Source organism: Octodon degus, unplaced genomic scaffold (genome assembly GCF_000260255.1).
Source record: "Octodon degus isolate 3935 unplaced genomic scaffold, OctDeg1.0 scaffold00008, whole genome shotgun sequence".
Classification (NCBI taxonomy): domain Eukaryota; kingdom Metazoa; phylum Chordata; class Mammalia; order Rodentia; family Octodontidae; genus Octodon; species Octodon degus.
Genome location: NW_004524584.1, coordinates 2,464,763 through 2,477,892, shown reverse-complemented (window position 1 = coordinate 2,477,892; position 13,130 = coordinate 2,464,763). Strand labels below are relative to the sequence as shown.

Genomic DNA, 13,130 nt, shown 5'->3' with positions numbered 1-13,130 from the left:
GACAGAGACAGGGCACCTCTGTAGGTCTGTGTCTGCAGCTCTGTGTGTGCATGTGTGCAAGCATGTGCATATGCATGTGTGTGCTTCCGTATCTCTATATTTGCGTGAGTCTCTCACACCCCTCTGTGGGTCTGTACCACTGTTATTCCATGGCAGGAGCTACCTTCCCTCCCTGCAGGAGGGAGCAGAATCCACTAGTGGCAAGAAGGCCCCACCTCCTATTCTGCTGGCACAAAGCTCCTGCGAAGATTTCGCCCCACCCTGAGCCTTCTGTGTGGGTCCCCAAGGCCTTGGCTTGAAGGGATGCAGCTGTCGTTTGGGCTCCTCAATCCTCATTTTCCCTAAAGGCTTTAGGAAATAAAGCACAGATAAGTCACCTAAAGAGGGACTGTTGATTTAGCCATTTTGTGGTCTCAGCTGGCTGGGGTTCTGTCTTGGACTTGAATTTGCTTTGCAGTCTGTACTTGTTAGGTCCTCTTTACCACCAACCCCTTGCCAGGGTCTCAAATTGCCCACATTAAAATATTATCACACTTTGCCTAGAAGGTTTTGGCCCAAATAAAGGAACAGGAGTTTGAATTTAGGGAGGTGTGGATGGGGCTGAAGACTATTGACGCTTCCCTGAGGGCACTGCTGGAGGACTGGCAGGTCCTGGTAGCTGACTCTGTACTCGGTCACCTATGGGATTTTCCAGGCCTCTTTTGTCTACTCATTCTCACTTGTGGTAAATCAGTCAGGATAGTATAGTACATCTGTTTCTCTGATACTGAATTTGTCTTGAGGCGCAAACTATTTAGAAGTAGGTTCAGGTCCATTATCTTGTGGCTTAATGGGATTAACAGCCTCATCCCTGTGTGAGAGCGAGGGCTGAAGGAAATTAGGACCGGAACTCAGCTCGTCTAACCCCTTTCCTGCCCTTCCCGCTGCTCCTGCAGGCTGGCTGTGGAAAGCAGGTGTGGATGTGTATGGCTCACCTCTCAGGGCGAAAGACAGTCCCCGAGTTAGGCAAAATCATGATGCTATGTGTTTAGTGCCTCCTAAGGTCTTGCTTCCCCTTGTTCTTGAGGGAAGAAGTCCTTTAGTTGACATTATTCTGGTGCTGGGAATCAAACCCAGAACCTTCCACATAATAGATAAGTACTCTGTTACTAAGCTACCTCCTCGGCCCACAATAAGTCCCTTTGTCAAAGAACTGAGGCCCACAGAGTGATGGTGAGAATGTGATGACATAGCAGTGTCACTCAGCAGTTACAGCCGGAGCCTCACACTGACTTTGGAGCCCTAGCCAGGAGCCTGGGGAAGAGGGGGTGGAGATCCACTTTTTTCCAGGGCCTGAGAAAGGCCTCCAGCCTGGGCAGTGCTGTCCCCTCAGTCTTCCACGCCCTTTACCAAGGTAAGAACCACTGGAAGAGCTTGGTAAAGATGCAGGTCCTCCCGAGTCAGAATTTCTGAGGGCCCAGGCCAATAATCTGCATTTTAATGAGCTCTTGTGGAGGTGATTTTTGTACACAACTGTTTGAGAACCGCTATGTCAGTCTAGCTCCTTGCCTGGGTGGAAGGTATGAGATTGGTCCCAGAGACTCCCAGCCTCACAGGAAATTGGAACAGAACTCAGTGCTTTGGGACTTCATTTGAGGATGACTCACACACCTTCATTTTCTGCCTTCTTTCTGTTTCCTCAGCAAGGAAAGACACAAGATAGAGGCTTTGCTCGGGTCCCTTTGCCAGGCCTTAGTAGAGTGCATCCATTGGGCAGGGTTTCTCATGGGCATTTTGTGGCCTTTGAGCCCAACCCAAGGGCGGCTGTCTGTAGGGGGGGGGCACAGAGCCCCTCAGCCTGTCAGCAGAGGCCAGGAAAATGACCAGTCGCATTCCTTTCGCTTCCCTCTCAACCACTTGGCTGTGTTCCCTCTTTACTCTCTAGTCTTCTCTCTCAGCGTTTCTCGACAGAGCCAGAGGCACCAGGAGATTGAGGAAAAAATTTACTGGGCTTTGGGTCAGGCAGAACTGGACACACCACCCAGGTGACATTTTTTCTTGCATGTACCTTTGGTCAAACGTGTCAGAGTGCCTGCACAGCTGGGAGGGGCGCAGGGCACCTTGCACACCCTGCCCCCTGCATCTTCTCAGAACTGTGAAGGTGGTGGTATTGTCCCAGTCTTGCAGTGGAGAAAACTGAGGCTTAGAGAAGCAGATTTTAAATGTGCAAGGCATAAGTTAGAGAAATGCTAAGGAATGGACTGAAAAGGATCCACCTTTGGGGGAACATGGTAGAGGAGAAATGGATGAGAAAAAGATTTGAGGGCGGGGCTCAGGTCACATGGGCTCAGGGGGGATCTGGATTCTGATGACCTGGGAAATCTTGGCAAGTACAGTAGTAACCAGCCTGGGAGCCTCCGCGCGTGTCAAGTGGGGTAGTTACATCTTTACTTACAGAGTTTTAGGAGTATCAAAAGAAAGTGTTTATGGAATGTTCTGAGTGTGTGTGATGCCCTGTAAAGTGTGGCTTTCCAGGGAGGCCTAGGCTTCAGGAAGGCCAGTGCCGCTGGGCCACACCCCTGTACAGAACGGAGCACAGTGAGGGGAGAGGATTGCTTATGAAGAGTGAGAGGGGCAGAGTGAAAAGCATAGGCCAAGACTGTCCTTCGGGCCAGCACACCGTAGCTAGTGATTGCAGATCACATAATCTCTCTGAGCCTCAGTTTTCTTATCTGTACAATGGGACTGATAAGGGATTAGACAACTATTAAATGGCATGAACTGATAGTAAGTCAGGAGGGTTGAAAATAGCATGAAAGGACCAACCAGATAGCTCAATGGACAAAAGTGCCTGCTGCAGCAGAGCATAGGTGTCGGGGTTCAGTCCCCAGCGTGCTGTGCCACGCTGAGATGGTGATTGAGACTGGGCGTGGTGACGCACACCTCTAATCCCAGCACTTGGGAAAACAGGAGAATCATTACAAATCAGGTAGTAAGACCCTGAACACCTTGTAGACCCTGTGCTAAATTCATTTAAAAAAAAAAAAAAAAAGATAGCATGGAAAAAGAACTGGGTAATTTTGAAACAAAAGGCTTGAATAGCAATTTTCATATTAGACAAAATAGAGTATAAGTTAAAGATAAGGGCAGGGAAGGATGTTCTATGCTTGGAAAGGTATAATCATGGTCACCCCTGTATTGTGTTGCACAATATAAACTTGAAATCTAGGTCAACAGCTGACACAAGGAAGGAGATTAACCAACAGTGGGGCTTGGAAATGCTAATGTAGCTCTCTTTGAAAATGATAAGCAAGGACCAAGTGAGGATGCTATAACTTGGTCACACCTGAGACAGTCACAGAACTTAATCATGGACCAGGTCACAGAAAAGAACCTATCAATGTAGTCCATCTTTGTTCAAACTACCAAGAAATGAAATTAGGAAACAGTAATAAATAGAAAGCTATAGAAATCTCACATGTCTAGATATTTTTAAACATTGCTATTTAAAAACATGTGAAGAGGAAGTCATAATGGAAATTAGAAAAAACCCCAGCAGAATAACAATGAAAATATGTGAAGACTGGAAGAATTTATAACTTTGAACTTATCATAAAACAAAAATTAAGTATGAGTGGTTATACTCTGAGACTCATGAAGTTCAACTCTCAGATCATAAAAAAGCAACAGAGTTAGTTGGAAGAAATAAGGAAGGAAATGAATATTAAAATGAAAATATTTTATCTTTTGTTAGTGTGTATTTGTGATACATAATAGTTACCTTTGTTTTGGAGAATCATGTCTGTCATGTCATGGTCATTTTTGGTTCCTTTGTTCCCCTCCTACTGTCCCCCTTCTTCATTTCCTCATCTCCAAAGAAACCAAGTGCTTGCCTGGCAGGCGCAAGGGCCTGAGTTCAATCCCCAGTTCTGCCAAAAAAACCCCAAAACCCACAAAGAAGCCTGCCACACTGCCCTACCATCTCACTTTTATTTTACTCTGAATAATGTTTTTAAGATAAAGGAAGTGGGGAAGAAACTTAAGCACCACCACCCAAAGCTGGTTCTCTGAAAAGGCTGATATAGTAAGTAACGCCTTGGGCAAAACAGTTCATGAAAAGATAAAGAACAATGTAGGATGAAAAAGTGACAGACAAAACGAGCGATAATACATTAGAAATAGTAAAATATTATATACAACTACATCAATAAATTTGAAAACCTAGATAAGATACAGTCCTAGGAAAAGAAATACTAAAATTACCACAATAGAGGATAAATAGCCCTTCAGTACACCATAAACCCCAGTGGTATTCAGTGGAGAGGTGGTGATTGCCTACAAAGCCTCAGACCTCAACGGTTGTGTGAATATACTAAATTCCATGGATCATATGATTTCTGTATTTAAATGTTACTGCACAAGCTAGATTAGGGAAAGCTGTCCCATTTTCTTTATAATTTATTATAAGGTCTGTCTACCAAAACCTGTTAGGAATTTTATAGGAACAGAGATTTTAGGCTGAATCACAGTCCTATAAAACCTAGGTAGATACCAGGCTAGCTAAATTTATTACATCAAAGTGAAGTTTATCCCAGGGACAAGAGATGGCTCTGCGTCAGGAGGGAAAGGGGAATAAGTTACAATTTCCCAGGAGTCTGAAGAAATCCTGAATGAAGTTCAGTGCCCATTCACAATAAAGTCTTGGGAAAATACAAATTAAAAAGAACTTCCTCAGTCTGAAAGATAATGTCCAAAATTTACACTGAAAATGTGTTTTGCAGAAAAGCTTTAGGAGCCACCCTTGGAGGTAGGAGACCAGAGATGCTCACCATTACAGAGATGCTTGCTGTTACCCTTGCTGCTTGGCATAACACCAGAGGTTCCGGCTGAGGAAGTAGAGAAAGAACAAACAAACAAAAAATAGATAAAAGCAGGGAGCAAAAAGTAAAAGTTATTATTTGGAGATGATAAATATATATAAATAGAAGAATCAGGGAACAATTAGAACTTTTAACAAATTTTAGCGAAGTGCTCAGAAAAAAATAACTTCAAAAATCACAAAGTAGTAAAAGTACAGGACTTTTTTTAAACAGAGCCTGCCTCAGGTGGACCCCAGGCCCCCCCAGGGGTCACAATAGTCCTTTTGTTTTTACATCAGCAGATAAGAGGCTTTTACTGTGGAACCTTCACAGGGGGCTAGACACCTTTGGGAGCCTGGGCTGGGGCAGAAGCTGGAGCCTGGGCCTTGGCTGGAGCTTGGGCCTTTGGCCGGCAAGGCTTGTGACCCTTGGCAATGTGGGCATGTAAACACTTCCCAAGCATGGGGTGGGCAATATAGGCAAGTCTAGCAATCTGTGGTTTACTCCCTTAGGAATGATCTTGGGCTTGACCTCCTTGGGCTTGACGAGAACCTTGATAGCCTCGGCGCGTGCATTCATGGCCTTGGCATTGTTTGCTTGCATCTTCTTGAAGCCCTTCTTGTGCTTCTTGGCAAAATGTATGTTCCTAAGGACCTTGTGATCTACCCCCTTCAGAGATTAGTATCTTTGTGACCGGGGTTTCTTGATGCCATTTCTGTGCCATTTTTGGGACTGGCTGTGCATGGTGTGGTTCTTGGACATGACCATAACTGCACTGTAAATTGCGGCTTCCAAGTGCCTTGAACTGGAAGAAGTAGTACAGGACTTTTATAGAAAACTAAACATATCAAATACCATACAAGGTGAATAAATAAAAGGAAATACTCTGCTCCTGGATGTAAAACTTCATGTTATAGAAGTGTCAGTATTTATATGGAAACTAAATATCAACTGTTATACTTAGGATCTGAAATAGCCCCCAAAGCTTAGGATCTGAAATGGCCTGCAAAGCCCTGTATTAAAGGGCTGGTACCCACCCACGTTACTGTGAGGGGTGGACCTGTAGGAGGTGTGGCTTTTTGGAAGGCATGTAGGTCACTGGGAACATGCCCTGGACCCTCTCCCCTTTCTGTTTTTAACTCTGCTACTTACCATGAGCTAAGCGTGTTGCTCCCTCTTGAACCACAGTGTTTTCTCTCACCACAGGCCCTAAAACAATGGGGGTGAGCAATCATTGACTTACACCTGTGAAATCAAGAGCCAAAAGAAACTTCCTCCTTATAAACTCACCTTATCAGGTATTTTGTCACAGTCTTGCAAAGCTAACAGATCTGTTACCCAAATGAATTTGAAAATGAAAAATAAAAAAGGGAATCACCCTACCCTAGATCATTTTGCAAAAACATAGTCATTAAAACAGTGTAGTACAGAGGAACAACAGGCCGATGGAGTGAAAGCCAGCCCAGGAACACCAGCACACATGCAAGAAGCTGATTTGTGAGTGAAATATCTTCACAAGTGAGTAAAAGATAGACTTTTGTTGTCATTGTATGTGTTGGTAGAAAATTACCTTAGAAGTATATATACAGAGAAATAAAGTCATATCCATCTCTCATCCTATTAAAAATTCCAGAAATAATAAAATTTTAATTTAAAGATAAAATCTTAGGGCAACTGAGAATTTGGAGTGGAGAAGCTTTCTTTTTTTATTTTTTATTCATTTTAATGAGAAAAAAGATAAAACAGCAATGAAATAGTTTCAAAAAAATATGGAACACTTCACGAATTTGCATGTCATCCTTCACAGGGGCCACGATAATCTTCTCTGTATTGTTCCAATTTTAGTATATGTGCTGCTGAAGCGAGCACAGGAAGCTTTCTTTAGCAAGACAAAAAAGAAGAGAGACCAGTTTTGATGGAAAATCAGACTGACCAGCCTGTCTGTGTCAAATCGGAAAACACTAATGATGAGTAGTTGTTTCTAAGTTTCAGTCTCTGTGATGTCTTTCCTGTTCCACACTTACTGGGGTCAGTCACAAGAATGTGGCCAGGTCTTGTGGGTCACCTCACTGTGGTGGTGAGGTGACAGCAGGCGCTGAAATTTGGGCAGAGAGTGACCTGCAGGCGCCTGCACGGAGCCTTGACAATTTCTTATTTTTTTGGATTGAATTGCTTCTCTTTTCGGGGGTTCAGACTTGTCTGTGGAGGCTCCTCTTAGTGAGGAGTCACTGATACCAGTCTGGGAGACCAAAAGAGACCACAAAAACTGAAGTAGTCAGGCTTGATTGTTCTGTTGCTGCCCACACTTCCAGGGTGACATGGTTATCCTAATGCAGGGATGGCTGGTCCTTGATTCCTCACAACCAGCCTTGACTGAGCTCCAGAATCATGCCAGGAGCTCATTAAAGCTAAGTCATGGGGCCCCACCCCGATACGCTCTGATTCAAGAGGCATGAGGCACACAGCTCAGGAATCTTCAACTGACCAGCTCCTAGAGTGGCCAGGGCTGGACCTGCCAAGCGGGATCACCTTTCCAGGGACTAGAGTCAGAGCCACTCAGTTCCTAAAGATGCAGAACCACCTGGGCTGGGATGTGAATGGATACGCAGCCGAGATGTGCCCAGGCAGGACGGGAAGTGCAGGGGCTTGGCATGGAAAGAGGAGGCCTGCCCAGCCAGCAGCTCAGGCATGCACGGAAGGACACGGCCCTGAGGTTCCTGCAGGAATCAAACTCTCCTGAGATGTTTGCTTCCCCTGCCTTGGCCCTGATCCCCCACAACAGTGGTCTCTTCCCCCATCTGCCTCCTTCACCAGTACGTACCCTGACACCCATGTGCCAGGAGCAGGCTTGATGGGGCACATGGGCTGATCAGCCCTCTGGGTGCTTCCAGTCTGGAAGGGAAAGAAGCAGCGACACCAAGAGGCTGTGGTGAGCTGTATGAAGCACTGTGATGGGGAAGCTTCAGATACCCAGAGGGATACCTGTCTTTGTGTGGCTGACCTGGAGAAGCTCCCTGGAAGATGTGAGGTCCGAGATGGCAATGAGTGAAGCAGTCAGAGGGAGGAGGAAGACTGTTTTGGACCCAGGGAATAGCATGGACAAGAACCTGGTGGCACTGGGAACGGTCAAGGAGGCTGGGCTGTGGAGGGTCCTGAGGGTGAACGCCTCTCCAGGCCTAGGTGCTGGAGCTGCTACTGTAGCGCGTGGGAACAATGAAAGGGTCTCATTTCCTCTTTCCTGGCTCCTTCTTGGGACCCGGCCTAGGGCGCTGGAGAGAATGTGTGGAGATTGGTGTTTCCTCCTGCCTGAAAGGACTGGCTGACCTGGGCTTGTGCCCTTCCCCCCAGTGCTGCTTCCCCTGGGCTGGGCCAGCTCCCTTCACAGGGAACCAGGCAGGATTTTCCCTTAGCATCTTAACTTCTCTGAGTTAATATAGGTCACTATGCAGAAGTAGGGAAACTGAGACTGGAGAATGGCATAGTGCCTTGGGAATCTCCTCTAACTCAAGAGAGTCAAGAAGTGTGATCCTAGGAGACTTCAGTTGCCCTGTCCCTGCTTTGAGAGTAGCTCTCTGGGGCAGGTGTGAGCTGAGCCCTCAGGCCAACCCCAGAGCCTGCCCATGCTGCCCGGTACCTAGTGGGGATGCAGGAGACGTGTGACCTGCATGGTCACATGTGCCCGGTCCCTGGATGTGAGTGTCCTCAGGCCCCAGATGCGGGGGCAAGTCCTTCCCGCATTTAGGTGGCCATAGGCCCATGGTCAGTATGGTCTCAAGCTGGCCCCATGCTCAAGGGACTTCCATGAGTGTCGTCATTGCCACCATTTATTTTACTGACCTTTGTTTTGTGCCAGACACCCTGCATACCCACTCCTATGTCGCTCAACCTCCTTATAAAAACTTCAGAGAGGAGAAACTTAGCAGGAGCCAGGGAGGAGAGCAGGCGCCTCCCCAGAGGCAGCCCCCCAGTTGCCATTGAGAATGTTAGGTAATCACCAATAGTAGGTGACGTTTCCTAATGTTTTTCTTTCCACATAGCTAATTTATGCACTTAGCAGTTTTCTACAGAAACTATTATTTGTCTCATTAAAATGAAGAGGATGGAATTTACAAGGAAGAAACATAGATGCCATGGGTAGGGGGGTTCCCTTTGGCAGGGAAGCCTTCTCCCTCTCCCCATCGGACCTCCCATAACAGGGAGCCAAAAAGGGTCAAAGCTGCAGGGAGTGTCATGCACCAGGCCTCTTCAAGTCAAGGCAGGCCCAGAATTGCCCACACATGTGCCTTCCAGCCAGGAGTCGGCTGGTGTTGTGCAATCCATGCCCATGTTGGTGCTGCTTGTTCACCGCCTGCCCCACCAGAGGTGCACTCCTTGAGGGCAGGGTTGGTTGGGTCTCTGGGACCAGGTGCCCAGGGGGTGCCAAGAGCATCCTTGTGACCTTTGTGGGGACAGGTGAGGAGGCTCCGATGGGTAGAGTGGGAGCATGCCAGGCCACCTGGCCAGACTCTCCAGGCCGCTTGCTTGGTTTTCAGGGCTCATGGCTATGTCTAAATCCCTCTCCGGGCTTCTGTTCCTAGATCCACTTCCCGGATATGGAGCGAGTCGAGTGGGCCAACAAGGTAAGGCCACAGGTAGCGTCTGGTGGGTGCAGACTTCAACCCTGCTGAGACCTGGCCCACAGGCCATCTGCCAAAGCCCTCCTGCCTGTGGCTTGGGCCAGGGTCCTCAGTCCCTGCAGTGCCCATGCTGGAGGAGGAAGGATGGCCCTGTGCTGCTTGGGTGGCAGCTTGCACCCTCCCTGTATTCACCAAGAAGAAGAGTGTGGCTTTCTTCCCTCAAACAAACAACAAAAACATATACATGAATATAATCTCCCCACAGAGGAAAGGTTAGAAAATAGATGTATAGAGAAAAGAGCAGCTTTCCACTGGCTCTCCAGCCAAAATCAGCACCTTTGTAGTGAGAGGAAGAGGAAGACATTGATTAGACAACAGCTCTGGCTTCCGCCTGTTCCCAGCCCCGAGGCACCGCCACTGCCTGTGCAACCTCCAGCAGCTTGCTTAACATCTCTGAGCTGGTTTCCTTATCCATAAAATGGAGGTAATTATGATTCCTGCCCTGGCACATGGTGAATATGGAAGCTATTACTAGTCATTGTTATGAGTGCCAAAATGTCCTCCAGGGGAACTCCCCTTGCACTCCGGTACCAGATGCCCAGAAGGTGTCGCCTTTGGCTCTCCCCGAGCAGGAACCCCCACTTCAGAGTCCTGTCCCTGTCTAGCCTGCCCCCACCCATGAAGGGTCCCCTAGAGCCCCCACTGGCAGTCTTCTCCTGACTCAGGACTTCAGTGCAGCCTTTGCCTCTGCTTAGCCCCTAGCAGGAAGGACTTACATTAGGTAGAAGAAAGGACTTCCAGCAGTTGTTGATCTCAGGTTGGTATCTTACATTCCCAGAAGTATCCTCGCCAGCATACCAAAAACTGTCCCAGGCCTCTGGGGAAAATGTGGGGGAAGGAGGTTGCTGCTTTAGGAGCTGTACCCAGGCTCCTGTGGGTCAGTGCAGCATCCAGGCCCCCTGGGGCAAATCCCGTAGAGTTCCTCCTGTGTGGCCAGTGTCACTGCCTAGGTTCCATCTTCCCCAAGCGAGTGACACAGAAGTGCTGAGGGAGGGATCTGTTGGGATGAAGCCCCACCTCACCTTGGACAGAGAGGTTGGGCAGGTAAACTACACGCAGGTGCACTCCAGAGGCCCTGGACAGTGACCTGCTGGTGAGGCAGGAGGGTGGGACCAGCTCTAGAGACTCAGCACCTGGGGTTTGAAGAGGCCTCAGAGTTGGGAAGGAGAGTGAGCCCTGAAATCTTGTACCCATGGGCTCCTCCAGTTAGGACTTTGGAAGACAAGAAAGGCAGAAAAAGGTGCATCTTTAAACTGAGGCCCGAGCCCGCAGAGGAGGGTGGGGGAACCAAAGCAGTCTGGCCAGCAGCCTTGCACACCCCTCTGATTCCCATCATCCACTGCCTCTGTCTCTTCTTGCTAGAACAGAAAAGGGATGTAAGTGGTCAAAATAAAACCTAAATAGCCTATAGATGTGTTTAAAATGCAGCAGTGTTAATTTCTTAGTTTTGATCATTGTATATTCATGCACTGTGTCATAGTGCTTCCATCAACAACAAACCACAAACCTAAGACTATAATGGAGCCAAGAAATTCTGATTTTGTAGTACTTGTGTTGTGCCTTTTCAGTTTAGATACACAAATACCCTTGTGTCACAGTTGCCCACAGCACTCAGCACAGTGACGTGGCATTACGGGTATGTTGCCTGGCGGTGGCAGGCCATGCCCACTAGGATAGTGTAGGTATACTCGATGTTCACACAGTGACAGAATCACCTACCCCTACATCTTTCAGAATGGTGCCCCGTAGCTAAAGGACACCTGACTGGGTTGTGTTATATAAGATGCTGATTGATATTCAGGGAAACTGGCCTGCATGTTCCCAGACTAGCACCTAGAGTCATTCTGCTACAGAACTTGGCCAAAGGCTGCCTTTTCTGACTGCTGAAATTTATGTCCACAGCCAACAGTTTAACTTTTCTGTAACTTTTTAAAAAATCTTTGGCATCTGCTACATTTTATGTAAACTGCAGTGTAGGATAAAATTATGCACCATCGGGCTTCCTACTGTTGAATTTAGTGAATGAGCATTTCTATGGTACTCTGCAGAATGGCCCCAAGCCTTGGGGTCCTGGATATTTGAGAGACAGGTAGGTGGGTGGAAGGGGACAGTGTGTACTGCAGCATAGGGGCTAGGGGACCCCAACCCTGGGCCTGGGTGACAGACTCAGGACTGTGTCCTGGGCAGTTGCAGGTCTGCAGCACAGGGGCAGACCTGACACCTGAGGGCCTCTTCCTGTCCATTTTAGATCATTGCCCAGATTTGGCCCTTCCTGACCATGATCATGGAAAACAAGGTTCGGGAGAAACTGGAGCCCAAGATCCGGGAGAAGAGCACTTGCCTGAGGACTTTCACCTTCACCAAGCTCTACTTTGGACAGAAGGTCAGTGCTACTTTGGGAAGGTCAACCTGGGCTTACTGTGCAGCCTCTTCTCTCTTGCGGTCCTCTTGCCTCCCCCTTACCCAAGTCATCGAGTCATTCACCTAACAGCATAGATCCCACCAGACCTCTGAGGGGCTTGACCTCTGCTCTGAACTTCCCAGTTGGGTGCACAGCCCTCACCCCCCTGCTGTCACAGCACCCTCTCTCAAGGTTCCCAGGAGCCTAGGGCAGGGCCTAGAAAGGAGAGGCGGCAACTAGTTCCTCCCTTCTTAAGGATATTTTTGAAGCCAGGCCTCGTCAGTAGCCAGACAGCTACAGGATATTTCTCTACACATGTAGTTGCTCATTTAGGTGTTCAGTGGGACACGTCTTCCTGCATGATTTATGACAATACCATAAAGCAGTTTAGAATTCTCTGAAGGATTCTGGCAGTCAATAGAGCCAACATGAGTGCTGTGAAAACAACTGGTGGTGGACAAACCAACACCAGTGGTTGTCCCTGGATAAGATTGTCCATGGCCAAAGAGACATGTGTCCAGCATACTTAATGTTAGGGCCCCTCTCTGGACAGAGCTTGGCATTTTGCCTTCTGTGCCCTACTCCTTTGGCCCTGCTGTGCTCATCGATCTAAGTCTTTTTTTTTTTTTTTTTCAAAATTTTATTGATAAACAGCAATGAGACAGTTTCAAATCAAATCGGAAGTACAGTTTCAACAAATAATACACTGCATATATTCTTCTTAGTGGTTAATTGCTGTACAAGATGCGGACTTGAGATCCTATTTACAAACATCATTAGAACAAATCATTCTATTCATTAAGAGAATGCAACTATATATCTATCCTAACGATCTAAGTCTTATTTTAATTATGCAGAATCCATCCCCAGGCATGTGGCAACATTGACTGCTCAGGAAGTCAGAGGGACTGGCATGCAGTGTGCTGTGGAACAAGCAGGGGTCAGAGTGCAGCCCAGCCTGCTGAGAGCTGCCGCCACCCTGCCTGGCAGCCCTGTGGGTTGGGTGGATCGGGTCCGCCTCAGCCCTGGAGAGGTGGGTTTGTGCCAGGACTGATGAGGCCGGCCTCCGTGGGCTCACCTCTTGCCGCCTCATCTCAGTCATAGATGACTGACTGGGCACATGCTGTGGGTTTGGCACCACAGGCCGAGTCAAGGGTGGCTGTGCAGTTGCTTCAGGAAGTAGGCGCGCAAACTACTGTGACGTGGTGCAGTCTG

The 13,130-nt window shown here is 47.8% G+C and overlaps 1 protein-coding gene and 1 non-coding gene across 2 annotated transcripts in view; one reads left to right on the top strand and one right to left on the bottom strand.

Annotated features, from left to right (window-relative positions):
• The window catches only part of Esyt3 (extended synaptotagmin 3), a 49,269-nt gene that overhangs the window by 10,175 nt on the left and 25,964 nt on the right, over positions 1 to 13,130 (top strand). The window contains exons 2-3 of the mRNA XM_012517506.2: positions 9,416 to 9,457; positions 11,763 to 11,897. Of these exons, the coding sequence (XP_012372960.1) occupies positions 9,416 to 9,457; positions 11,763 to 11,897 (177 nt within the window). The remainder of the gene's footprint in view (positions 1 to 9,415; positions 9,458 to 11,762; positions 11,898 to 13,130) is intronic.
• On the bottom strand, positions 6,602 to 6,707 carry LOC111814218. The gene has a single exon (XR_002819264.1). It is a non-coding gene; the product is annotated as a U6 spliceosomal RNA (small nuclear RNA).